At 44.3% G+C, this 27,812-nt stretch overlaps 2 protein-coding genes across 4 annotated transcripts in view; both read right to left on the bottom strand.

The window, feature by feature from the left end:
* Positions 1-241: 241 nt before the first annotated feature.
* Positions 242-15,952, bottom strand: scaf1 (SR-related CTD-associated factor 1). 3 transcript variants are annotated; one of them, XM_078269059.1, is made up of 7 exons: positions 15,783-15,952; positions 6,645-10,167; positions 5,074-5,156; positions 3,903-4,005; positions 3,703-3,812; positions 2,010-2,138; positions 242-1,061 (listed from the first exon to the last, which is right to left on the bottom strand). In XM_078269059.1, the coding sequence occupies exons 2-7, from the start codon at positions 10,066-10,068 to the stop codon at positions 903-905; spliced, it is 4,008 nt and encodes a 1,335-aa protein (XP_078125185.1). In that variant the 5' UTR covers positions 10,069-10,167; positions 15,783-15,952; the 3' UTR covers positions 242-902. The 3 variants fall into 3 exon arrangements, with proteins under 3 accessions (XP_078125185.1, XP_078125183.1, XP_078125184.1); XM_078269057.1 differs by having other exon boundaries at positions 3,703-4,005; XM_078269058.1 differs by lacking the exon at positions 15,783-15,952 and adding an exon at positions 14,451-14,484 and having other exon boundaries at positions 3,703-4,005.
* A 3,792-nt stretch (positions 15,953-19,744) lies between these two features.
* Positions 19,745-27,812, bottom strand: part of abcc1 (ATP binding cassette subfamily C member 1 (ABCC1 blood group)) — a 53,315-nt gene continuing 45,247 nt past the window's right edge. Inside the window, exons 28-31 of the mRNA XM_078268783.1 lie at positions 27,448-27,606; positions 27,040-27,206; positions 25,539-25,733; positions 19,745-23,153 (exon numbers count right to left, since the gene is read on the bottom strand). Of these exons, the coding sequence (XP_078124909.1) occupies positions 23,045-23,153; positions 25,539-25,733; positions 27,040-27,206; positions 27,448-27,606 (630 nt within the window). The 3' untranslated portion in view covers positions 19,745-23,044. The remainder of the gene's footprint in view (positions 23,154-25,538; positions 25,734-27,039; positions 27,207-27,447; positions 27,607-27,812) is intronic.

Genomic DNA, 27,812 nt, shown 5'->3' with positions numbered 1-27,812 from the left:
AAGACATGCGTGCTAGGTAACTCCTGCCATCGCCCCTGACTTAGGTACTGGCATTACATGTGGAGTCGGTCCCCGGACTATGGCTGCTTACTGCTTCTAATTAGTTAAGATGGGTTAAAAATGCAGAGAAGAAATTTCACTGCACACTGTACTGCGTATGACTGTATATGTGACTAATAGATCTCTTTCTTTCTTATGCAAATACAGAAAACGGACTAAATAAGCTCATTCTATTGCATACTGGTTTTCAAGCGACATTTATATTTTGTTGGTCAAGTCATTTTATAAAAGAGATTTAGCAACATTCTCAACCTCAGATACACATGCACACAAAAACAGACAGCAGAATCAAAGAAGTGAGATGTGTCAATATATTTGAAACATCGTGGGGAGACATGGGGAGGGAGGGAGGGACATGGCCTGTAGTGTCCTTACACTATTGTTAGCATATTTTGGCGTTTGTAACTGGGTCTTACGTCTCCCCTCGGCTTGGGTTTTGATACACAGTGATGGGGTAAACAAAAGTAGCATGAACACCTAATCCAATGCTAGTGACACAATAAAAACCCTGCAATTAGTGCCCCCATTGCGGAGCTTTGAATGAACAGTCAACAAAATCTAAAAACTCTAAGCTTTCCAAAGGCAGTATTTATTGCAGGGTTGGTGTACTGGACTATATTAGATCACACAGGTGTGCATGATAGCATCCACTTCCTGAACATTGTATACATGATACATCTTCTATGTGAGACATATTTACAGTGAAATCAAAGAGATAAGGGGAGAGGGTTCCATAAGATGAAACAAAAGCATAGATAAGGCGGGCTATGAAAACAATAATAATAAAAAGACAAAAACAATCAGTGGATGGCTCAGATGTTGAGCAGAAGGTGGTCTTCCTCTCAGGCGGAGGAATGCAGCGCTTCTTGCTCCCTGTCATCCCTCTCTTCCTCATCCATTTTACGTCCGTGTTTCCGGAAGTATTTGTAGCGCTGGACGTACAGCTTCACAAGGTTGCTGACTTTGACCGGGTTGATTTCCCCAGTGCGGCTATGGCAGATCTGAGACATGGACACAGTGGGATTAAATAGCCTTGTTTCAATCCAAAAACAGTGAGTATATATTGTTGGATGTAGTTTCACTGTAGGAATAGATACCACTGCTGCTTTATCAGCCAGTTTGACTTGCTGTTTTTTTAAGCATTACTCAAACTCCATGTAGTAACCCCACCCCTATTGTGAACTACAAGCACAGGCTTCATACAGTAACATTTGAGTACTAATCATTCATTTCATCCAGATGATGTTATATAGCGGCTACTCTATGAGAATGAGCGTCCTGTTTTCTGTGTAAAGCCCTTTGAGATGACAGACTGGGATTCAAGGCTCTAGTTGGCTACAGGAACTTGAATTAGCCGCAGCCGTGAGCCAGGGTTGGCAGAAGGCTCAACTACCGGCTCGTCTGCTGCCTTTACGTTTCCTCTCACACTGTCGTTACCATCGGAACGCGGAGACACCGGAGGCTGCGTGAGAGGAAACCTAAACGCCACAAACAAGCTGGTATTCATGCTGAACAATAAACTGGACTACATTTTTAGTTTCTTTCCTCTATGTACTGTATATAGATTACAATAAAATCGCTGATAAAATAGTTTAGCTTTGAATTAGCTGCAGCCTTTGGCTATGCTAAACAGAAATTTCACCGAAGGAACTGGCACAAGCTTCTGCATTCACTGAACAGCCAATAGGATCTCTCGCTCTCTCTGAAATGACCTGCGATTGGCCAAAGTTTCCCGTGACAGCTCGAGTTTCTAAAGCCTGAAAGCAGAGCCAAGAGGAGGTGCACAAGTCTAGTTTTTTCTCAGAACACTGGTATTACAATATGCTGAAAGGTTATTATGATTTTTATGCGCAGTGACGCCAAAAACAAAACTACCTACTGCGGCTTTAAGTAAGATGTGCATTGAGTGTGCAAGTGTTTTGCTATGCTACGTGTGTGCTGAGGCTGACCTTGTGCACTGCCTTCCTGAGGATGTCTTTGTAGTCGTCCTTGTTGATGTCTTTGCGTTGATAGTACGGTTTAATGGCGAGCTTCACCTCCTCCACCGCCCGCTCCTGGGTGTGCAGCTTCTTCAGGTACTGAGCAATTCAGGTAACAGACATGTTAAATTGATGATATGATAACAATAATAATAATAATAATAATAATAATACACTTTATGTGTATAGTGCTTTTACACAGTTAAAGTGCTATACAAGATTAAAACAAGATAATACAGTAAGACTTAAACACATCACAATAGTGTAAATTAATTTACCTGTATTAAAGAGACAGCGAGGCCTTTATTTAAAGGTCCAATATGTAATATATTTACTGTAATAAATCCAAAAATGACCCCAATGTGTCATCAGATATTAAGGAAACATGCTAAGTTGAAATACTATCTTGTCTGACAACAATGCTAATGCCAGTATTTTCTCCTTTTGAAACGTCCGTTCCGTGACAGAATGTCTGTTTGTGTTTTGGCCTGTGTGTTGTTATCAACTGCCCAGTTTGACAGCCAGGCCGGGTTGCCAGATATACCTGTAAAAACGTAAACCCAGCACGCTGCAGCTGTAACGTTAGTACAGCCATGAAAGCAGCAAACAAACAAACAGGATCAACGGAGATAGATTCTACCCGACCTAAAAAAAAACGACACGTTGCTAACAGTTGCGTGTGACCAGAGACGTAACAAACCCCGGGTAAATATTGGAGATGTATTTGAAAGATGGAGACAGCTTAGAGCCCAAAAGGACGCCGAGTTGGCTAATTTCCTCCTGAACAGGTAAGCATTAGCTTCAGGCTAATTTATCACGGCTACAAGAGACGGGCATTTTATGTCATTTCAACATTCCTGTACTCACATTGAATTATATAGCTAGAGTACCCGAGTTGGTTACTCGCAAAAACAAATTGAGACACAGCCAGTAAAGGGATCCCAACTGGTCCTGGCTAACGCCGCCATGCTAACTGCTAACGTTAACGGAGGACCAGGCAAGCGGGCCACGGCTGTTTACAACGTGTAGCCTGTTCAGCGGCCGTAGCCACGGTGAGTTATTTTAAGCCAAGAGAGGGGTGCCGTAAATCGGGAAGACAGAATGAGTTTGCAGTGTGTTTAGCGACCGTTACCATAATTCTAAGCCAATAAAGTGTGTTCAGTCAGCAAGGTAGTGTTATTTTTAGCGGTTCCTACCGTAATTCTAAGTATAGGAAGTGTGTCTATCCGTTGGGTGGAGAGGACAGCGACGTAGTTGCGTTTTTAGCGGTTCCTACAGCAATTCTTAGCCGAAAAGGTGCGTCTGTCAGTCGGGTACAGAGCTCCGCGTGAGCACGGGCTTCATGACTGTCAACATAGCCAGCATCTAACGTTAGCTACTCGGCTGTGCTGTGGAGTAATGTCTGGCTATGTGAGACAAGCGTCTAGCAACATTGTTGTGGATGCTGCGGTCTCAACCTGGCAACTTCCGTGAACTTCGAGTCTGAGGAGTAGGGGCCGGGGGGGGGGGGGGGACTCTCTCCAGTATTTTGAATTTGTACTGCAGTAACTATTTTAAACACTAGCTGTCAGTATTACATATTTCACCTTTAAAATATGAAATGAAATAAAAAGGACACATTTTAGACAAACAGTCCTGATCTGTGCATGAACCTCAACTTTACCTTGTCAGGGTCTTTGCTCTCGTTGTCCCATCCAGTGTCACCAGAGCTCCCAGTAACTCCTGAAAGTCCCACAGGCATAATGGAGGGCGGGGTCTGTGCACATCCAACACCTTTAGAGGGGTGCAAAAGAGAGGGGGGAGTTTTGGTGCAGCCAACTAATGGGAGGGAGCTGTGGAGGATGAACTGGGCTGGGCTCATACCAGGAGGCGGATGCAGAGAGGGAGGGGGCGGGATCTGGGAGGAAGAGGCTGAGGAAGGAGGAGCCAGCTGCTGGGACTGGCTCTGATTGGCCTGGGAGAGGATCTGCATGAGAGACATGAGACAAAAGTGATGGCACAGTCAATAGATTTAAGGGTTAACAGGCTGAAATGGAAGTACTCCACATATCTGACTGTACCTATGCTTGCTGCGACTATTCATTTATGTGTATTAATTTTTTTAAAAAAGGCGATAAATCAGAAAAAAAACAAAATGAAAATGGGGTTTAAAAAAAAATAAAAAACGCTGGAAACATGGAAACGTAGTAATGTTCTCTCAGCATTTTGTTTTATTGCTAAACTGTATGTAAAATGAGCGGTGACGTTCAATCACCTGTTAACGTAACGTTATCCTAAGGTGCCGTCTAAAAAAATGCAATGTGAGTTATGTACCTGGAATAGTTCATTAGCAACGTAACGTTATGTGTGATAATCTGTAAAGCTGAACGGACTCACAGCAATAAAACTGATTTTATTCAGAACCAAAGACTAACGTAAAGATCAAACGTTATATCCTCAAAAGTTTAGCTAAAAATAAAGCCAACTGTTGCTGAAAAAAAGAACGTTACTGATAACATTATTTTTTAGCTGGGAAGTAAAAATGGACCGAATGTTTTGCCTAGCAATGCCAGTATAACGGTCTATATGCATTTGTTCAATATTGCTCAGATATCTATTGTGAAGAAATAAAGAATTCACTTTAGACTGTAAACGCTGTATGTTCTCTAATGTTACGTTACACCCTAGTGTCTCTCCGACCTATTTTCAGCTAATTAGCGTTAGCTTTATCTGTCGTCTAAGGCAGATTTGTGTCCATTTTGACAGACAAACGCAAAAATACAGGTACATTTACAAACGGACATAACGGACATAAATACCACGTCCATGACCCCAACTAATCAATCATGACATTCGTTGGTAACTATTTTTATAAATCGGTTTTAATTGACCAGTTGTTGCAACCCTACAGACATCTCTAGGGCTGATATGTCCGACACTGGGCAACTCACACCAAAACTATCTAGACTGATAAACTGCATTACAGGTTAGAGGAAAAATATGTATTTTTGATTTGGGGTTGAACTGTCCCTTTAAGACAGCGTGGCGCTCTGACCTGGCTGGTGGCTTGGATGAACTCTTGTGCTTTGGCTCGGCTGGCGAGATTGGCCTCCTCCATTTTGAAGAGCAGAGCAGTCACTGAGAGGAAGAATGATAAAACATACTTTATTTCAGGAGAAGCACACGTATATCTAGAAAGTTGTACATTCATTGATGAACATCACATGAATGACAAGGCAACTAGAGATGGCCCGATACCATTTTTTTGCTTCCCGATACCGATTCTGACACCTGAACTTGCGTATCGGCCGATACCAGTGTGTCATATATGTTATTATGTTTTAACAGCTGTATACTGCTATCCCTGTATGGATAGGATATGATTTATATCATTGTGTCGGCCTGGCTCGGCTTAAACGTTTTGTGAAACATGAACAAACACAAACGCACGCCACAGAACTTTCTTTTATTATCTAGTTTGACAGTAGTCATAACGGAAAAATAACACAAATAAACTACATTAAAGTAAATTTTCTTCTGGGCCAAATTATGTGGTATCAGATCGGTGCATAAACACCAGTACTCACCGATACCAGCATTTTAGGCAGTATCGGAGGCTTTGCAGATACAGGTATTGGATGTAATATTTTACATACTATAAGAAAGTCTATTTTAAATGAGTTGACAACAACCATGTTAAGTGTTTTGCCAATATGTGGTAACATCTACCTCCATAGTTCTGAGGTGTGAACAGAACAGCACTTTCAGTGCAGATGGAGACAGACAGTGGTCATGCTCAGATGGATACAAATGCAGGTCTTGGTCTTTTCTCTAGCTCACAGCGGCTTGTTAAAGAGCAACTAGTAGCATGACAAGAGTCATGTATGGAACTACAGTTCTGGGAATTTTTGATGACCAGAGGCAATATGTTATACCTGCATTTCCACCATCTGTGGCGGTCAGGAAAAATGAAATAGAACTCTCCACACTGTCGACAGTTGATTTCTGTTCATATATACAGTGGCACTCCTAAGTTTATGAACCCATGCTAAAGTTGACTAAAAACATGAATTAAAAAAAAAAAAAAAAAATCAGCTTTTGGAAATTGATCTTAATGCCTTAATTAAAAAAAATGAGGAAAAATCCAACTTTTAAGGACACCAATTTTCTTTGTGAATGAATAATGTATCGTAAATAAATAAATGTTGTTCCTTAAAATACAGGGGGCATAAGTAAGTACTATGTTAAATCCCCATAGAGGCAGGCAGATGTTTATTTTTAAAGACCAGTTATTTCATGGATCCAGGATACTATGATCCTGATAAAGTTCCCTTGGCCTTTGGAATTAAAATAGCCCCCCCACATCATCACATCCCCTTCACCATACCTAGAGATTGGCATGGTTTTATTTCAGTTAGTCTAATAGCTGGTTTGATTTGCATTGAGAGATGATTTTATGGAAAGTACCCCATGCCAGTCTCTAGGTATGGTGAAGGGGATGTGATGATGTGGGGCTATTTTAATTTTTTTAAACTTTAGTGTAGTCCTTTGTAAGCCCCTTTACGGTGTGTGTGAATGTTTCGTGATAACATGACAGACTTCTGTGCATCTATGCAGGGAACTCACACGCTAGGACTCCTCCAGTGGTGCAGTCCACTCCGGTCTGCAGACTCCAGGGGAGGGCAGGCGCTGCTGGGGGGGGAGGAGGAGGCGGCTTACTGGCAGACGAGGAGGACACAGAGGAGGAGGGCTCCGACGACGACAGAGGCAGAGAGAGGGAAGTGAGACCACAGCCTGCCGAAGAGGACGAGCAAGGAGGCGAGGCCAGGGATTTGGGGGCATCATCAGGAGGAGGGAGCTTGGCAGTGGGGGTGGCCATGCCCAGGCCAGCTCCGTGGGGGGTGGACAGACCGGACGGACTGGACGCCGGGAGCGTGGGGCTGGTGGGACAGTCCTCGGCTAGGAAAGAAGGGTCCGGAGTCTTACAGCTGCTGTCCACAGTCTGAGAGTCTGGCGAAGACTCCCTGGTGTCCCGCAAAGGAGCCATAGAGGGTGGAGGCGTGTGGGGCGGGGAGGAGGAGGGGGGAAGCACACTGGTGGAGGAGGAGGAGGAGGAAGAAGAGGAGGACGAACAGGGCGCAGGGCCAGCTTGGCTAGTGTGTGGACTGACTGACTTGCTCCCATCTCCCATGGCTGACTGAGAATCTAAGGAGCCTGCCCCCCAGCCCTCAGACGGGGCTTTTGTTTGGCTGCCTTCTCCGGCCGCCAACCCTACGGCTCCGCCTTTTTCTCTGGTCTTCTTGGCCAGGCGGCGGCGGCGCTTGGTCGCCAGAGATGACGAGGGCGAGGAGGCAGAGGAGGAGGTGGACGTGATGGAGCTTGGTTTGGTTTTCTTGGATTTCAGTCCTGCGGGACGGGTTAAGGAGGACGGCGGAGCAGCCAGGCTCCTTCGCTTTCCCATACTGCTCAGGTCTTTACTGCGGTTGCCCAGCGACAGCGGCTCCGAGCAAGGCTTGAGGAATGGAGACCTGCTCTCATTGTCCCTGCAGAAGACTACCGCAATTGAGCCACCGACCACAGAGCCCCCAGCGCCCCCGCCTGTACCTCCTGGCCCTAGGAGGTCCATGCCCAGCTTTCCAGAGCCAACGGAAGCCCCCGTGGTGCTGCTCACGCCCTCGCGCACCAGCACGGACACCTTCGACTGAAGCTTGCCTTTCCGACTGCCGCCGCTGTCTTTCTTGGATTTGCTAGAGTGACCCAAATCCTTCCTGCTGCCTTTGTCCCGGTCTTTGTCCTTTCCCATTTTCCTGGCTCGCTTTGCTGAGGGGAGGCCAGATGAGGCGGAGCCGGAAGTTACGGTCAGTGAGGAGAGGCATTTGCTTTTGGTTCTATTGGAGGAGGAAGAGGAGGAGGATTCAGACTGGCCAATCTTCTTTAATGGGTCAGATTTCTTCTTTGGGTGATGTCGTCCAGTCTTGGGGGTAGTTTTCGTTTTGGGGCTGGGCGCAGGTGGTTCTGGGGGCAGGGCAGCAGGGGGCGTATCCTCCAAAGAGGGGTAGTCCGAGTCCAAAGCCTCCCCATCCAAAGACAACACGTCGATCTCCAACTTGTCGGAATAGCGGTCCGATTCATAGCTGTGATACCTTGGTGGCGAGAGCGACTGCGATTGGCTGCGACAACTACCCTGGTCCTCCATCTCTCCAGCCGAGTGCCATTTCCTCTTCTTCTTCCTCTTGTGGGGCTTGTCAGAGTCCTGTGTGGGCCGACAGGGAGAGGTGGGGGTGAGTCTCGGGGAGCCGGGGACAGTGGTGGTGGTTGTGGTGGTGGTGACCGTGATGGTTCTCTTGATGGCAAAGAGGTCAGACCCGTTGAGGTCTTGGATGGATGGCGGGACAACGGGACGGCCGTCCCAACGCAGTTCCCTCCCGCGCTGCCTGTCTCGGTCCCCTTCCCGCTTCTCCCGGCTTCTTTTAGACCTCTTTGAAACGCCCCGCTCTCTGCTGCTTGAATGTTGGCTTCCCTTACTTTCCCGCTCCTCCTTTTTGGAGCTAGAATCTCGGTCTCTCTCGTCTCTTCTATGGCTACTGGTCCGATTCTGCTCTCTGTCTCTGTCCCTGTCTCTCTCTCTCTCTCTTCCTCTGTCTCTATCCCTCTCTCTGTCTTTGTCTCTCTCTTTGTCCCGGTGTCTTTCTTCAGATAGGCTTGAAAAGGAGTGTCTAGTGTGGCCCCCTCTTCCCGAAGAGTTGCAGGATCTTGAAGCCTCTGGGCTGCTGTGGTGTCTTTTCTTCCTCTTCCGGCTACTGCTCCTGCTGCTCCTCCTTCCTTTGACCTCCTTCCCCGCCTTGTGCCCTCGCTCCTTTTCTTTGCTCCTCTCCCGACCTCCCTCTTTGTCCTTATTGCTCTTTTTTCTTCTCTCCTCCTTCTCTCCGTTCTTATCCTTGCTTTTCTGTCGGTTGCAGTCCTTGGAACTCTTGGAGGACTTGCTGCGGCTCTTGTTGCCTTGCTCTACCGGAGGCGCGGGAGGGGAGGAGGGTGCAGAGGCTGGAGGATGGGAGGGAGGGGGTGCCGGCTGAGGAGAGAGGGGGGAAGAAGCAGGAAAGGAGAGATATCTTTCCTTTCGTCTGCTGACCAGCTTCCTCCTCAGATCCTCCACTCCTACCACAGGCTCGTCCTCCGGCTCTCTGTCCGCCTCCCAGGTGCTCTCGGCGCGCACCGACACAAAGCCGTCGCCGTCCAGCACCCGCAGGATGCGCTCCGGCTTGGAACCAAAGAAGGAGACGCTGGGAGAATTCAGCGAGAGGATTTCTCCAGCAGGTCTCTTATTGCCTCCATCTCTTTCAGCAGCCCCGACTATCTCCCCCTCCTCTATCTCTGAGTGATCAGAGTCATCCCGGTCCCTCTGCCCCCCAGTTTTGGTGCTGCTACAGTCCACTGTCCTCCTAAGAGAGAGCTGGGTGGCCCGACAGGGGCTTGGCAAGTCAGTCAAGGCGTCAGTGGAGTCTGGCGGTTCTTCCTCTTTCTCCTCGTCATTGCCCCTCTCAGCATTTCTCTTCGCCCCCCTCCCTCTGCCACTACCATCATCAGGGTCTGATGCTGGGGAACCAGTGGGGTCAAAGGGGTCATATTTCTCCCCTTCCCCCTCCTCCCCCTTCACTCCCTCAGTTGGGTGGAAAGGATCATACATCTCCCTTTCCCTGCCCTCCTCTTTACAATCAACACGTGGCTGCACTGAGGGGCGAGGAAAGGATTTGGAGGAGGTGGCGTTGGACGTAGGTGTGGAGAGAGACTGTGTTGCTGGAGAGGCAGAAGTGGCGGACACCCTGGCCACCTCTGTCCCCTGGGTCAGACCTTTCACATGGTTCGGAACAACGGACAGGTTGACGCAGACGGAGGAGGATGTAGACAGGGGCGAAGACGGAGCGGATGAAGGAGAGGACAGGGACAAGGAGGGCGAGCAGGGAGGAGGGCTCCTGGCAATCTCTCTAACTCCGCTTGGGGAGGAGGAGGCAGCAGGCCTCCTTCTGAAGCCTGATGCCGGAGTCAAGTCCATGGGCCAGGAACGCTCGGGGTGCAGAAGTCAGACAGCGGGTCCTGGAGGTTGGTAGCGACGGGCAAGGCGGTGCCAGGGAAATGGAACCCAGGAGTACGCCTAGTAGAAAAGACAGAGGACACATGCAGTCTTTATCATACAATGAAAATCTACCCGGAAATGTTGAGACCACGGAGTACTAGTAGTCCATTTGTGAACACTTTAAAAGTGGGGGAATGATTTTGCAAGGATATAAGCTGGTTAATTTGATGAATTACAATTTATCTGCAAGACTAAAGTAACATTTAACATTGTCATTCTTCTGCTCTCTGTCAAATAACCGCACCTATGAAATAAGTTGCCCACGTTCAACACAGCAGTAACGGATGTCTATGCCAGGAACCTGTAGTAATTACACCCAATTCCACTTCTGCATGATTCCATCCTACTCACTAAGATTACTATTAGTCTACAAGGGCACAATAATGGGCAGAATAGAGCCTGACTGAGGATATTTGATGAGGGACATCTCATTTGTCGTCATCAACATGACCAATGTAGCGTTATCGACATACAGTGGCTTGCGTAAGTTTACACACCATTGCTAAAGTTGACTAAAAAGAGGAATAAAAAAAAAAAACATCTTTTGGAAATTGATCTTAATGCCTTAATTAAAAAAAAAGGAAAAATCCAACCTTTAAGGACACCAATCTTCTTTGTGAATGTGTCGTAAATAAATAAATGTTCTTCCTTAAAATACAGGGGGCATTAGTAAGTACACCCCTATGTTGGCCCCTTGGCCTTTGGAATTAAAATAGCCCCCCCACATCATCACATCCCCTTCACTATACCTAGAGATTGGCATGATTTTATTTCAGTTAGTCTAATAGCTGGTTTGATTTGCATTGAGAGATGATTTTATGGAAAGTCCCACCAGATAGCGCTGACTAGTTTATTTTTGACCAATAACATACCCTGCTCAGTACGTATGTTGTTCACAAGTCTTAAGTGAAACTAATATAAGGGCTTCTATAAAAATAAAAGTGCATTAACGCAATGTGTTCATGTTTTTGTTACGTTAGGAACGTTTTAAAACTTAATTATGTATGACAAATCCAGTATTAGTTATTAGTTTATATTATCTCTACCATATGGAGGTGTCCCATTACAAGAAAGGGGACTACAAAAAGACAAAATCAATGGCCAAAAGCAGAGAATGTGTGAGTCAACCAGCGTGTCTGGATGAAGAGAAGAAGTGGAGATTGGGTGAAGTATGTTTAGTAACTCATGAACAAATGATTCATGGCGAGTCACGGTGCTGCGTATCAAGTACAATTGAGGCTCATCATTATGCATTAGGCATGGGCCGGTATGATAACCTTCAGCAAACATATCACGGTTTCACGGTATTACAATTACAGCTATAAAATGTATTATTTTTTAAATGTCTGGGTAAACACAATGTATTTGATTTTAACCCTTGTGTTGACTTCGGGTCACATTGGCCCGTTTTAAATTTTTGTTTTATATAAGAAAAATATTGGACGTAGAAATAAGCGCTGAAAATGTGTAGAAGAAAAATCTAAAACGTTGGAAAAAGCAAAGACAAATTGTGACAAAAAGGCGTCAGAAAAAAAAAAAAAAAAAAGTTTTTTTCAAGGTTGAAGGGAAGACAACACAAGGGTTTAAACACACTGCACACTGGCAGGGAGAGGGATTTATCAACTGCACTTTGTCCTTGAAGGTTTTTACCAAAAATGTGAATTGCACACGACTAGGGTCACCGTGTACCGGGGCGGGACAAATAATGTCATATGGGGAGGGCGCAGTCGTCACATAAAAAACAACGACATAGGTTTTGTTACACTGTGCGGTTGGCTGGGTTTTCACATTCAGCTGTAATAAATCACAGCAGAGCCGAGCGGTTCAATTCATTCCCTCTGAGAACAGCGGTATGCCTGCTGAAAGTGCCTGGGTGTTTAGCAACTTTTGCGAGGGGTAGCAGAGTTGTAGTTCCAAAAAGCTGCCTGTTATAAAAAAAAAAAACAAAAAAAAACCCACACAACAGCGTTGGAACATAAGCGTATGACACTAAGTTTTATTTAATTATCTCACTGCCTCTCTCTCGACACACTCTCTAGCGCGATCAAATCCGGCTCGACGCGTTCTTGCAATAATTATATTTTTAAATGTATTTTTTCCTAGGTGGCTGTGATGTAGTGCTCACTTATACAATCCTACAGATCACAGCAGGTATGCGATGCAACTTGAGAATCTGCGGTAATACGTTTGTGACAGTGTGACGAATCTGGTGAAAGAGGCAGGCCACAACTGCTCATTTAGGTAAACACAACATACGGAAACCAGTTAGTTTTAAAACCAGTAGGGCAGACTGATCTCATGAAGTGGCGTATGCATGACACGCCAATTCGTATGCCATTATTGGCGCGTTATCGAGACGCATACTCGCTTTTTAAGCGTGTTTATCAACGCCGTTTGGCCTCCATCGACTTACATTACCTTGCGATTGCGTGTGATCGGGGTGGAGGATGGGTCAAACACAGGACTCTCACCCAGGAGAGCGGGGATCGTGTCCCGCGTGTCACGTTTCCTTTCCACGTTTGTTCTTTTCCTAAACCCAACCGGTTCCCCTTTCCTAAATCCAACCCGCGTGCGACGTTTCCTAAACCCAACCGTAGCCTTGCGAAAACACGTAGCCTCGCGATAACACGCCGCGTGTATGTTTACGCTGTGACGTTGCAGACTGCCGTCCGCTGTATACAGCGTAGACATACTCGCGGACAGCTCAAAATGCGTACAGATACAGGAAAGTGGCGTGTATGTTTACGCGAAGTCATGATGCCATGTCCTGTTTCTGTATTTATTGTTCATTTCCTTATTAATGTTTAATATGTTTGTTTGTGTATGTATGCACCAATCACCAAGGCAAATTCCACATACGTGCAACTTACTGTGGCAATGAACTTCTTTCCGATTCGGATTCAAAGCCTCGTCCTAAATCGATACTAAAGTAGCCTATTCAATTCAATTTCATTTATTGTATCAAATCCTAACAAGAGTTATCTCAAGACACTTTACACAGAGTAGGTCTAGACCACCCTCTATAAGTTCCTTGTTTACTGCTGCACCTGCAATGAATGAAAAGCAGAGGAGGAGAATACAACTATGAGCTGGCCCTGGCTAGCAGCGCACGTTTCTGCAGACTGCAGAAAGCATACTGTACAATGACGATATATAAGTACCAAACATTAGTTCTGGTGGTGTACAGCTGGACTGGAGAATGTCATCTGTTCATTGAACAGAACGTGTAAAGTAATTGATATGCATCACCCCCCCCCCCTGGGGTTGCGACCAAGGCCGTGTCTGAATGTTGATGACCAGGGACCAACCTGTGTTGACTGGCTGGTGCCTCTTTCACACCAATGACCAGGGTCAGACCAGGGCCAATGCTGCGTTCATAGACATCGGAAAAAACATTTTTTTTCGTCATCATTCACGTCCCTTCCTGTGGGAATCGGGAGGTGGGAAACGGGGGCTAGATTTTGCTAACCGAGTTTCCCAGTTGGTGACGCGTCGTTGACAACTGACGTTTGATGTAGGCGACTTTGGTTCACTGGACATATTTCAATGACAATGAACTGTTTATTGTGGACAAACGCCTCTGCCAAGAAACATACACAGACATAACATGTTTGAAATTATTCATAAATAGGCCCATGTATAAAAAGAATGACACCTTATCCGTGTCCTTTCCCGTTCGTTGTCCTGCAGATAACACAAACAAACACCTGTCCATGTGCTGTTTCTATGCTCGTATAAGAAAACAGCAGCAAATCTTTTGTTAGTGTGGCCTCCAAGTTTTCACACATCTGACGCTCCACCGTTGGGGGCAGTCATGCAACAAGCTGCTATGCCAAACGGCAATATAACAGAAGAAGAAGAACACGCATGTGAACGCTGGCAGTCGGAAAAACAACGTAATCACGGGGGGGCGGTCCTTGTTATTCCCAGGTGGCATGAACGCAGCACATCTCACCCGGGTACAGCCTCTGTTTTGTCACTTCAAACCAAGCCAGTCAACACCAGTTGATCCCGGGGTCATTTCATACATTGCAGGTGCAGCAGTAAACAAGGATGTGGGCTACTGTAGTTTCAATTTAGGACGAGGGGAGAACAATTCTCTTTGTTTGATAACATCAAACTAAAGTTAGGCTTTGCTGTTGACTCATTTAAAAAAAAAAAAAAAAAAAAAAAAAAAGACAAGGAGAAAGAGAGAGAGAGATTCACAGCGGCCACACTAAACTGCAGGCTGCAGACTGTCTCGGGCAAGAGAGAGCAATGGTGCTGTGAATGAGAGAATGAAATAAAACGTATACATTTACATTCTAATGCTGGGTTTTCACAGGCAGCTTTCCCCCCCGCCCTCCCAACTGCAACTCCGCTACCTAGGGCTGGGTGATATAGAGAAAATCAGATATCATGATATTCTTGACCAAATACCTCGATATTCTCTGCGATATTCTAGGGTTGACAATTGGTGCTTTAACAAAATATCTTCACATTTAGATTTTAGATAAATAATCGTCAGTAATGTGGACATAATGTCTAAGTGGGGAAAAGGCAAACAATAGTACAGCTACAACAGTCTGTAAGTTCAGAAAAGTACATCACTTTACTGTAATGCAGCCTTTAAAACCAGTAAAAGACAACACTGTCTTTTACTGGTTTTAAAGGCTGCATTACAGTAAAGTAATGTACTTATGTCATATCACGATATCCAAAATCTAAGACGATATCTAGTCTCATATCACGATATCGATATAATAATGATATACTGCCCAGCCCTACCGCTCTCCAAAGTTGACTAGGGCAGAGCGGTGGACATCTGTCAACAGTCTTCGCTCATACTGCTGTTGTCAAAAAGGGAATGAATGTAACTCTGCAGTTATTGAAGCTGCCTTTTGAAAACCCCAGCATAAAGCACAGCTGTGTTGTTGTGTTGTTATATTGTGCTGCAATCTGTGACCACTGTCAACAAAGCTAACAAAGAGCCATCTCAAAGTAAGAGACAGAGAGAAAGAGAAAGCAGCAGCAGGCCAGCCTTGATTTAATCACTTATAACAAGTGACATGAGCAAGGATGGTTTGGTTTGGCTGTTCATAACTGGTCGAAGAGTCAGTCCAGTTTGGGACAGTACATTAACGCCAAACTGCTCATTGGTGTATTAACACATGTAGCTAGCTAAGTATCTCACGTAGAGTCCATTTCTCTATGCTGTTTATCCAATGAAAGGAATGCATTCTCTTATGCTAAGCTTAAACCATTTCTCTTTTTGCCGACTACGTGTATATGTGTTGTATAAGACACGTGTATTTTCTAACTCTTGTTGATGGGAAAGAGATAAGTACAGTACAGTTTTCGCGTTAACAGACTTTGCTGTAACGTTATCTGTGCTCACTCGTAGCCAATGTTAGCTTTATTTTTGTTGACGCTAGTTATGCTAACGTAACGCCGCTGGCTGTCAAATTGGACATCTGTGTAGCTAACGCTATGTTCGTTGTGTTATAATATTTCTAATCTGGTTTTGTCGCTGTTCATACATACCGGTACATTGGATTTATTAAAAAGACGTAGCTAACGTTACAATTGTTGTTGGCAGCAGGTACTCAGTTAGCTAGCAAGCTTAACCGTGGGACCGTGTGCTAATGATTTACCTGTAGTCCGATAATCTGCGGTCTCAGATCAAAGCCACCGTCTCGCATTACATTTAATCAACCGTTAAAAGAAATCATCAACTGTTTGTTTTTTTTCGTTTTAAAAGCACAACAGCAGCCCCGGTCCATCAATCGCCGCCATCTTCCTTCCCCTACTTGTCGAACGCAATTTTGCGTTTCCTAGGATGGCGAAGTCATGACCCGCCCTACTCTGCCTGTGATTGGCTAGTAGGCGTACTTATTGCCTTCGTTTGTTGAATTGGTTAGGCATGAGGCGTGAGATTGGTTAACCGTTAAGGTAAAGAGTACAAGGAAAAGCCAATTAGGAGCAGAGTAAGGAAAAGTAGGGCGGAACCGGGCTCTGGGCGGAACCACATGCCATTTCATCATTTTTTTCTAAGTCTTTATTGAAAAACAAGTGCAATGACAACGATATACCTAGGCATATATACCAGGGGGTAAGTGGTAAATGAATTATATCAGAAAAAAAATAATTACAAAAAGGATTCGGCAGTTCAGGAAATTAAAGTGATGAATAGTTTGTATGTTTTGTTGCATTTCATACAAAAAAACCTTTAACTACAGCTTTTCTGTTACATAATTTACTTTAGTGAATGTGAAAACATCCTAAGATAATAAAAATATATATGATATAATACTGTTTTTTGTTCTAAAATGCAGCCATCATAAAAAACCAAACAGCACATATTTGTACAGCAATGACAAAATGGACAAAAATGTTTTCTTCTTAGACTCCTGTCATCAAAAATGAAAAAGAAAAGATAAAGACATTATTGTCAGAATGATGATGAAAACAGCTATGGAACTAGTAGTAGTTGGCAACTTTATCCAGCAATATATACAAATATGCTTCTAATATCCTTCACTGGTCTCCGTCCAGAGCAACGGGATGTGTTGGTCCATTTTATACACTCCTGAACAAAATCTTAAGACCGGGGGAAACATTGCAAGTTTTCCGCATTTCGCGCTAGTGGATCATAACTGGGTTGTAAGTACTGCTTCAAAATGCCAAAAGAAGAAACAGGAGCAAGAGACAAAAAATAGAGAGTAGGCAATTTATTGAAAACTGCATTTAAACTTAAACAGGCTGTTCATCAGCTGATCAAAAGTTTAAGACCATAGCCCAAAAATAAATCCACAACAGAACTAAAAGTGTCAAAAAAGGACTGTAGCCCCACCGTTCTTGTTGATCACTTCAAACACTCGTTTCGGCATGCTTGATGCAACTGTTCCCAGGAGGCTGCTGGGAACGTTGCTCCATGTGGTGAAGATGGCTTCACGAAGGGCGTCCACGGTCTGGAACTGACGTCCGTTTTTGTAAACTTCCCTTGCCATCCATCCCCAAATGTTCTCAATGGGATTAAGATCAGGGGAACACGCAGGATGGTCCAAAAGAGCAAAGCTATTTTCCTGGAAGAAGTCCTTCGTCAGGCGGGCGGTGTGAATTGCAGTGTTGTCCTGTTGAAAGACCCAGTCATTACCACACAGACGGGGGCCCTCAGTCAAGAGGGATGCCCGCTGCAACATGTCCACATAGCCAGTCGCCATTTGACGCCCCTGGACAACCTGAAGCTCCATTTTCCCACTGAAGGAAAAAGCACCCCAAATGATGATGGAGCCTCCTCCACTGTGCCGCGTAGAAAACCTCTCCGGTGGGATCTCCTTCTCATGCCAGTAACGTTGAAAGCCATCAGGACCGTCCAGGTTACATTTTTTTCTCGTCAGAGAATAAAACTTTCTTCCACCTTTCAATGTCCCATGTTTGGTGCTCCCTTGCAAATTCCAAACGGGCAAGTTTGTGGCGTGGGAGGAGACGTGGCCTTTGAAGATGTTTTTTTGTTCTTGAAGCCCTTCTCTCGCAGATGACGTCTTATGGTTATTGGACTACAATCAGCACCAGTAAGGGCCTTAATTTGGGTCGAGGATCGACCTGTGTCTTCACGGACAACCCGTCGGATCCTGCGGCTCAGTGCAGGTGACCCACTGATGTTTTGTCATATAACTGTCAGGATCTTTTAAGAAATGTCTTACTGCGTCCAACCTTGGCAGCGATGGCGCATTGCGAGAGGCCTTGCTTGTGCAGCTCAACAATCCTGCCACGTTCAAAGAGAGAAAGCCTTTTTTCCTTTGCCATCAGGAGATCATGACAGTGTGACTGCCTGAAGAACAATGACACGAAAGCCATATTTTTGTGCAGATTTGACCTTTTTATGCCTATGGTCTTAAACTTTTGATCAGCCTGTTTAAGTTTAAATGCAGTTTTCAATAAATTGCCTACTCTCTATTTTTTGTCTCTTGCTCCTGTTTCTTCTTTTGGCATTTTGAAGCAGTACTTACAACCCAGTTATGATCCACTAGCGCGAAATGCGGAAAACTTGCAATGTTTCCCCCGGTCATAAGATTTTGTTCAGGAGTGTATACGTCAATGGCTCCACTCAACCAGAAGTTGGCCATTTTTAATGTATGCGTTTTTCACGTATTTTATGCATATATTTCCGATCTCCCCCTTAGAGGGTTTATTGGATTTGTTTCATATTTGGTTGGTTTAATCCACTGACCGTAAATTGCGAAGGAATAATCGTTAGCTTCAACAATGATGTCATAGGTTATGTGACAACATGCCATTTTAGGCCCTTAAAACTCCTCCTAGAGGACTCAACCATAGACCGTATATAAGAATGGACCAACAGATCCCGTTGCTCTGGACGGAGACCAGTTAAGGCCTTTAGAAGCACTTTTCCGGTGATGGCTGAGCGTTACTGCGCAGCCTCCAACTGAGAGAGACGACGTAGATGTGACGTGAGCAACCTGTCTGAAAGTTGGAAGTCTTCTGGTAGCTGTGCCAAGAAAAATCTCAATTATTCCCAATCTAGCAGAGACGGAGAGCGTAGGTATATGTAAGGTGATAACATGGACACAGGCTAATTATTGCTAACTAAAATGCTAGTTAACATTAGTAATTAAACTTAAATAGCTAATGTAAGTCCAAACTGCCTGCGAGCTTCTCCTGTACTGTACGGTAATTCCTCTACTATGCGGCAGTAAGTCTCGTGGTTATGACACAATCGTTAGCCTATTTTTATAATAATGTCTGCTATGGAGCCATAACGTGAGATACAAGGTAATGGAGCCTTTTATACATTGTCGTGTTTCTTTAGAAATAAACAATGGACAAATAAAGTCTTTAAACGCTTCAGATGTAAAGTTATTCGCTGTCAAAATGAATGGCAGTCAATGGAATGCTAACGGAGGGTGATCGTTTGGTAGCATCAAAATGGCGCCATAGGAGGTTCGAGCTCTGAAGCGAAGCTTACCCGCTTGGACTCAACTGATCTTTCTTAAATTGGGTCAGCAGCACGTCAAGACTTTCAGGATGCCGAATTGCAAAACCCGTTTTTGTAGAACGATGTTGCCGCGGCGAGGCGGGCAATTTGCACGTTTCACCATAACACAGGAAACTGTTGTTCCTTGACTCTAGATTGTCCAATCTGCGTTCATATTTCACATGCATGATAAGAGTCCTGGCCTGAGGACATCTACACGCCCATATTGAGTCATATAGTCATAGCGCCACCTCCTGGCAACAGGAAGTCAACTTTTTAGCTCGATGCACTTACATCTCGTCATGTCCGTGCAGAACAATAACTTCCTAGCAAAAACTACTCAAGACTGTATGTGTGAAGAATGCTAGCAGATAGTCACTAGTATCTATTTTAATAACCAAGTTATAGATGGTGTTCTTCCAAACACACATTTCATTTCTGCCGTTTGTCAAGGCAACCTGAAGGTTCTAAGCAGAGTTTCTAATGTGCAGCTCTGTTTATTAAGTACCTTATTCTTATTCTTCACTTAAAATAACACAGTAACTTACTAACCCACAAATACAGCAATGCAAAGAACTGTATCACAGACACAATCGGAAAACTGCTGTCACACATGAATTGAGACTTTGAAAACATATGAATTTATTTTTTAAGTGTTGGTATTCATCCATTTGTTTGAAGCATGTAATCATAATAATAATAATAATATAATAATAATTATAATGCTAAGAAGAATCAGTTCATTTAATAAAGCACCTTTTACAGAACAATGTCAAAGAGCTTCACAACGTCAAATGTCAGGTCATGTCAGCTGTAAACAATTTAAAAGCTAAATTGTACATAAAAAGACAAAATGAACCTAAAAAGATTATAACGTCCATATTGTGTACATTCAGTACATTGTGACTTCATTAGAGTTCACCTGAAAAAAATACAATAGTGGTTTTGTATAATCAAAATACCTCATTTATTACATGTGTAGAGCTCTAACCTAACCAGCAGCTTGCAGGAACACATCCATTTAAAGCTGTTGCTCAAAGAACACAAAGACACAATAAATAAAACAGTCATGTAAAGTAACAGTCAAATGGAATCTATCCAACAGATTCCCAGAGTTTGTGCGTTTGCGGTTTTGTAATGATGTATGGGTTGATGTTCAATGTTAGAGACCATCACTGCCTGGGCCTGTGACATCGTCACCCTGACTGATGTTTCTGACCAACCAGCTGCTGTTGCTCCTAACACATCCACATCCTGCTGATGACACTCCCCCCTCAGAAGAATCACTTCTAACGATCTTATATTACACTGAATACACACTACACTGAGTGCAGTGCCCTATATAGTATCAGCTAGCTTTGCTAGCTAAAAAGGTGAAAACATGAGCTGTGTCCCAGTTCCATACTGCCTACCAATTCAAATGGATTGGAGTCCACTTCGCTGTGCTCAAGGACACCTGCTTTACAGATAGGCCTGGGGATATTTGTGGCCCGAGCATGAAAGTGTGAGGAACCTAATGTTTTTGTAAAGAGTATCATTTTCTGCTCCGCAATCGCTTTTTTGAGGGGCTTGGGACGCTCAAAAACTCACGAAAATTGGCACGCTTGTCAGACTCCATGGTGCCCCCAAACACGTCGAGGTTGGGATAAAATTCCTTTGATGTTCACGAAATTAGGTGGGAGCATTGCTTTCATCTTAAAGAGCCCCGGTTATGCTCCTTTCCAGCATCATATTTGTACTCTTGGGGTCTGCTAGAATAGGTTTACATGCTTTGATGTTCAAAAAAACATATTATGTTTCTCATACTGCCCACTGCTGCGGCTCCTCTGCCTGAAACACTGAGGGCCCTAGCTTGCACCCGGCGCAGGGCAGCGCAAAGCCCGACGGCAGTTGATGGCAGTTGAGAAAAAGAGCTGTCTGTCGAGAGCAAGAGAAAGCTCAGTTTGGAGTGAAATCTGTTTTTTGTACGTTATACATCTATTACGTACACAAAAAACTATATAACACACTAAAAGACGAAAAAAACAAAAACATAATAGGGGCTCTTTAAGGCTCTCCGAATTATTTATTTTTTGCCTGACAGGAAGTCAGCCATCTTGGATTTTGTGCGTTCATTTTTTATTTTACGAACACGTTTGAGGACTTTAGGATGCACAAAACTCCGTATTTTGCAGCCATGTTCAAACTAGTAATTATTTCGATTGATATATCACTTGGGCGTGGCATTGTGGCTCTGTAGCGCCCCCTTATTGGTTTTAGCCTTTGGCTACATTTTTGATGAGTTAATATCCTCGAAAACTCAAGGAAGTTGGCGCACACAACAAAACCTGTGAGCATAGCGAGACTACATTTGCGATTCGGTCCATGCGTGTTTAGCGGGCTCCATAGCACACCCTAATGCGTGGAAGGCCTTAAATTGGACATAGTTCCTCCCACATTCACAACATTTGTTACACATATTGCTCTTAGTTTCATTTTTGGTTGGTATAATCCTCCGACTGATGTGACCTTAAATTGCGAAGGAATTTTGGACATCTCGAACGATGATGTCATAGGTCATGTGACAACATGCAATTTTAGGCTTTAAGATTAGATTAGACTGTCCAATCTGCCCCAAATCTCACAGGATGGATACGTGTCCAGACCTGGAGACATCTACATGCCCATAATGAGCCACAGTGCCACATGCTGGACACAGGAAGTCAGCCTTGTGTGACAAAGATCATCTGATTGACCTGAAATGTACATGGTCTGGTCTTCACCTGATATACAGCAATATCACGTATAGTGTGTGTTCTCTAGTGCCACATAGTGGACAGAGAAGTGGTAAACATTAGCAATAAGTCATTTCCAGTGCCACGCACTCCACCCAAAAAATTATATCTAAGGGCTCCTGCACACTGGCTGCGTGGCGTTTCTGTTGCGTTTCAGTTGCGTGGCGGCTGCGTGGCGTTTTCTATGTCTTTGCACACCAGAAACGTGTCTGACGTGGCGCTGCTGCTGCTAGCCTTGTCTGTACACATGTATGTTTCCCATGAACATAAACATAAATATATATATACTGACTTGAATACAGCAAAGACGTCGTCTTTATACAACAGCCTTATCCATCCAATTGAGTGCAGACCACAGATTGTATATTTTCCTGTTAAGTATGTTGATTTCTTGACTACTGACTGTAAAATACAGCTTACTGCAAAAGATGAGATATACAGAGCGTACTGTATACAATTAATATGTAGTATGGAATTGGGACAAAGCAATTGTTGCGCTTACTACTCTGTTTGGACAATAACAATACCCATACGTCCATTTGAATGTGCTGTCTACGTAAGCAGCATCCCAAATCGAGTTTAGGGCAGTATTTGGCACAATATGATTTGTATTTACAGGAACACAGCCTTTTTGCCCTCTCCTGACCTCAGCACTGGTTACCACAACCAGAAGTGAACTATATATGAGACAAGACTGCACGGACTTCTGTCTGCGGAGATGTAAAACTCCCCTTCCTTGATCGAGCACAGGTACAACTCTGTGTCAAAATAAATCTGTATACAATATGTCCTCTGTTAGAACCCGTCACTCCCTGGTCCATGGCAGAAATGGCAGTAAAAGAAGGTGAAAGGAGTGGAAGAAGAAACGGGGGGGGGTACATAGACCTGATCTGGCCTAACAGGAAGAAACAGACACCATCCAACTGGGGAGTTAAATGAGGACTGTGGATGGTGGAGCGGGTCAAATCACACCCGTTCTTCATCAACGAACTTGCTTAAATAGTCAAACACTCTAAATCGTAACATTTCCCCTACTGTATCTGCGTCTCAGTCTGTAACTGGGACGTCCACAGCGGAGAGCAGAGGAGCTGGCGGGGGCTCAGAGGAGCAGCTGAACAAAGGGAGGCCCCCCCCCCCGCCTGCTTCACACCAACCCAGCGTCCCTGGCCATCTTGTAGAAGGCTCCTCTCTGAGCGATGAGGTTGGAGGGAGAGTCAAACTCCGCCATCTCTCCCTTGTCCAACACCAGGACCCTAGAGGGGCCAGAATAACGATGAAATTCTCTCTGTACGAGCAGCCCCTGTGTGAACGAGGTGATGTCCAACTAATGCTTGACATCTCCAGATGACTTTTGAATCAATTCCATTATCTTTACATGAGAAAACATAATCCATTATTTATCTTGAGATAATGAGATGACAAAGCCAAACTACTAAGATAACAGAGTCATTGGCAACAATGACGCCCTGAAATACATACAGCGTTGTAATGCAAGTACTTTGTTACATTACAATTTTCACGTATCTGTACTTTATATTTCTGGAAAATCTGACTTTTACTCCACTACATATCCTAAATAAAATGTATACTTTTACTCCGATACATTTCCCCTGAGCGTCTTCGTTACTTGTTACTTGCAAGCAGGCCCGGGGTGGGTAATCGTGTGTATGTGCGAAGCTTACCGATTTATTTTCAAGAGGACAAACACAAGTGCCAGCTGGTAAAGAGAGATATAGCCTAATGATTAGCATTAGCAACGTAATTATTCGGCTATCGTTGTAGCGTCGTCAACCTATTCGCAAGCAAAATATTACATTTTATTAAAATATTAGCCTTTTTGCATCACCCAATATATGGTGATTCATAGACTTAGCAAATGTTATGCAAATATTGATAACAAATCTCAAGCTTGATGTGTGAAGGCAGTTAAATGACCTCTTAATTATGTTTTTGTAGCTTCTGAGCAGCAGATAAGCCAGTCCCCTGCTGAAAATGATGAGCCCGAAATTCACAACGAGGAGGCCATGACTACAAGGACAGGTAGAGAGGATACCAGAGTAAACAATATGAATTAAAGTTATTTTAAGGTCCCATGGCATGAAAATTTCACTTTCACCAGCCTGCCTATGGTCCCCCAGTGGCTAGAAATGGCGATAGGTGTACACCGAGCCCTGGGTATCCTGCTCTGCCTTTGAGAAAATGAAAGCTCAGATGGGCCGATCTGGAATCTTCCCTTTATGACATCATAAGGGGAAAGGTTACCTCCCCTTTCTCTGCTTTGCCTCGCCAGGCTCTAGTGGCTGTAATTCTGCACCAAGGCTGAATTTCAGGAAAGAGACTTCAGATACAGTATTAGGGGACCACTAAGGCCTATATAAAAGAGACTTCAGATACAGTATTAGGGGACCACTAAGGTCTATATAAAAGAGACTTCAGATACAGTATTAGGGGACCACTAAGGTCTATATAAAAGAGACTTCAGATATAGTATTATGGGGACCACTAAGGCCTATATAAAAGAGACTTCAGATACAGTATTAGGGGACCACTAAGGCCTATATAAAAGAGACTTCAGATACAGTATTAGGGGACCACTAAGGTCTATATAAAAGAGACTTCAGATACAGTATTAGGGGACCACTAAGGTCTATATAAAAGAGACTTCAGATACAGTATTAGGGGACCACTAAGGCCTATATAAAAGAGACTTCAGATACAATATTAGGGGACCACTAAGGTCTATATAAAAGAGACTTTAGATACAGTATTAGGGGACCACTAAGGCCTATATAAAAGAGACTTCAGATACAATATTAGGGGACCACTAAGGTCTATATAAAAGAGACTTTAGATACAGTATTAGGGGACCACTAAGGCCTATATAAAAGAGACTTCAGATACAATATTAGGGGACCACTAAGGTCTATATAAAAGCATCCAAAGAGCACCATGTCATGGGACCTTTAATGTAAGAAAGAGCAGTATATGACAGGACATGAAACCAGTGCACTGCTTAGGCGGCTACTGATGCTGTAGGTGCTATTCGCAATGTAACTGTAACTGTACTGTGAATTGAACTGTAGCCTAAACATTAGTTCAATATGCCTCTTTGTGGAAGAGTGGGATACATTTCAAATGCTTGCTTGCTTGCTTTCTTTCTGCTTTTGTTAATTCATCAACCTATCCTTGTGGAATAGTGGACTATTTTTTGTTAACTTCTCAGCTTAAGTGAATTATTATTTAACCTTTACATTATTTGTTGAACCATGGTATTAATAAAAACTACAGGATAGTAAGCGCTGAACTGTTGCTTCATTTATCCAATTTCCATCACCATGGAAAAAGTGGGCCGGTCTTGGGCCTGAAACTCCCGGGCTGAAAAGTGGCCCCACTCCGGCCCTGCCCCGGTTTTTGTTTTTTTTCTGTTTTTCTCTTTGTTGATGTCAGACTTGTAATGTGTGAAAACCCTGAATGTTATGCTTCACTATAAGGAAGCCACATTATTTTCTGGTAAGATACTTGTACTTTTACAAAAAAAAAAGTATTGCTTTCAAGTACTTTATACAAGACTGAATACATAGACATTCACATAGTAAAGCATTCTGTAATGGCGTGTGTTCTTGTGTAGCATACGGTACCTGGTGTAGTCCATGATGGTGTTGAGGCGGTGAGCTATTGTTAGGACGGTGCAGTCCTCAAACTGAGAGCGGATGGTGGACTGGATCAGGTTGTCTGTCTCCATGTCCACGGCCGCTGTGGCCTCGTCTAGAACCAGGATCTTGGTCTTCCTCAGCAGAGCTCTGGCCAGGCACAGCAGCTGGCGCTGACCCACACTGCCGAGAAAACACACAAGACGTCAGCACATCGGCACACAGAGCCACGTTCTGGGCTCAGGTCCAAGTACTCGCTGGTCACGTTTTCAAACCACGGTCGGGTCAGACAGCCCCTGGTCCTCTCTCGGAGTTGGCTTTTCCGACCTGTGGAGCGCTCGGCGGTACAGGAGTCTGAATGAATGCTACAGAGCAGGTTAAGCATTACTCAGCTTGTCTGATGGAGATATCAACTCTGTAGTTGTATACTGGTTTCTTTTGACATACACTATGGAGGATTCATTCCAGGGTATGTGAGGCTTTCTGGAAGGCTTTATTGATGTTTTGTGAAGTCATGTTTTCAGCATTAAACATGAAAAGCTGGTTCCTCTTAAGCTGCTTACACACCAACCAGACGGCCAACCGTCGGCAGAAATGCCAGTTGGACTGATCAGTCTCCCCGAGTTGGTCAAAGAAGTGCCTCAGAACACACCGAAGAGACAAGACGCAATACGTCTCCATAACAGCAGGCGGTGCTAATCTGTATTGTCGCCCAAAACGATAACTGGCAGCTGATTGGACGAACGCGTCACGCGGGTCTTGTTTCTCCGGAAATTCAAAGACAGACTGTCATGGCGGCTCGTTCAGAATAAGATCTCATATTTTACTAAAATAGTTCACCGAAACGTGTTTCTGAAAACATTTTAAGCGAGAGATAGGCCGTGCAGTTGCTGAATCTGTCTTCATTTCAGATCGACAAAGGTCGGTTTAAAAGATTTTCGTCAGATTTTGAGAGACTCTAGTCACGTTCATTCCGCTCCCCGTTTCCGGGTTAGCGCTCCACCAATCAGATGGGTCATTTGAGTCCGACTGCCGGCAGTGCCCGCCCCGCCGATTATACATGTCAAATCGGCCAAAATGAAGGACGACGGCCCCTCTGACGGACGACGGCACGGAACACACCGAACAGACTCGAGTCACTGACCTCGCCAGACTGTCCAACGGCCGATTATCAGCTCTGTGTGTCCGGGCCTTTATAAAGGCCAGGCAAGCAAATTCAATTTGCTTCTACTCCTACGGCTTCCTCAATTAAACTCATTACCTTCTACATATGTTTCACATTACTAGTGTCCCATGAAAGGTAATAAGATTTTGACTTTGAAATATCCGTGTAGGAAGTGTCAACTGTCACTGATAGAGGCTTAAGGGCAGTGTTTTCTTTCTGTTTAACAGTAAACGTTCTTAATCAAAACAGAGAATGAGATAATTGTTGGATGTAATTCATAATCGCATTTTGTAGTTTGCACGGCTGTATGTAAAGCAGTCATACCTGAGGTTCTCTCCTCCTTCACTACACTCGTGGTTGAGTTTGTTTGGCAGGCCGGACACAAAGCTCTTGAGATGGGAATACTCCAGAGCCCTCCATACTGCCTCATCAGAGTAGCTGTCAAAAGGATCCAGGTTCATCCTCAGAGAGCCTGAAAACAGCACTGGGTCCTGAGGAGAGGGGAGAGGGGCGTATGTCTGTGCATCACATCATGGGACCAACTGTTAACTGTGCCCCTGAAACTCTGTCAGTCTGAGAATACAAAAAGCTGGGCCATACTTTACGTGTAGAGTGTCTAGTAGCATTAACAACAATTCTCAGTTTACCGGGGGCTAGTATTAATGTCCATCCCTGGCAGAACATTCAGATGCCATTCTACACCATGTGCCTGTGCGGCCTCCCTGCACTGACCTGTGGTATGATGGTGATTCTGGAACGCAGTTCATGGAGGCCCAGCTGAGCAATGTCCACCCCATCAATGAAGATGTGGCCCTCAGCTGCCTCGATGATCCGGAACAGCCCCAGCATCAGGGAGGATTTCCCAGCTCCAGTGCGCCCCACAATCCCCACCTGATGGGTAGATGGAGCAGCCACTGTTACTGTACACACACATATACTGTACACACACATATATACTGTACTTTACACACACTGTACACACACATATATACTGTACTTTACACACACTGTACACACACATACATATACTGTACTTTACACACATACTGTACACACACACATACTGTACTTTACACAAACATACTGTACACACACAC

The sequence above is a fragment of the Sander vitreus genome, chromosome 15 (genome assembly GCF_031162955.1).
Source record: "Sander vitreus isolate 19-12246 chromosome 15, sanVit1, whole genome shotgun sequence".
Lineage (NCBI taxonomy): Eukaryota > Metazoa > Chordata > Actinopteri > Perciformes > Percidae > Sander > Sander vitreus.
The sequence above is the reverse complement of the archived record's forward strand: the minus strand, read 5'-3'. Positions and strand labels throughout refer to the sequence as shown.

Coding starts and splice junctions, on each gene's coding strand:
- scaf1 (XM_078269057.1), bottom strand. CDS start 10,068: ATGGACTTGACTCCGGCATCAGGCTTCAGAAGGAGGCCTGCTGCCTCC. Junction 4,006..5,073: donor TCATCCAAGCCACCAGCCAG/GTCAGAGCGCCA, acceptor TCTCTCATGCAG/ATCCTCTCCCAGGCCAATCA. Junction 1,062..2,009: donor TCAGGAAGGCAGTGCACAAG/GTCAGCCTCAGC, acceptor TCCATGTCTCAG/ATCTGCCATAGCCGCACTGG.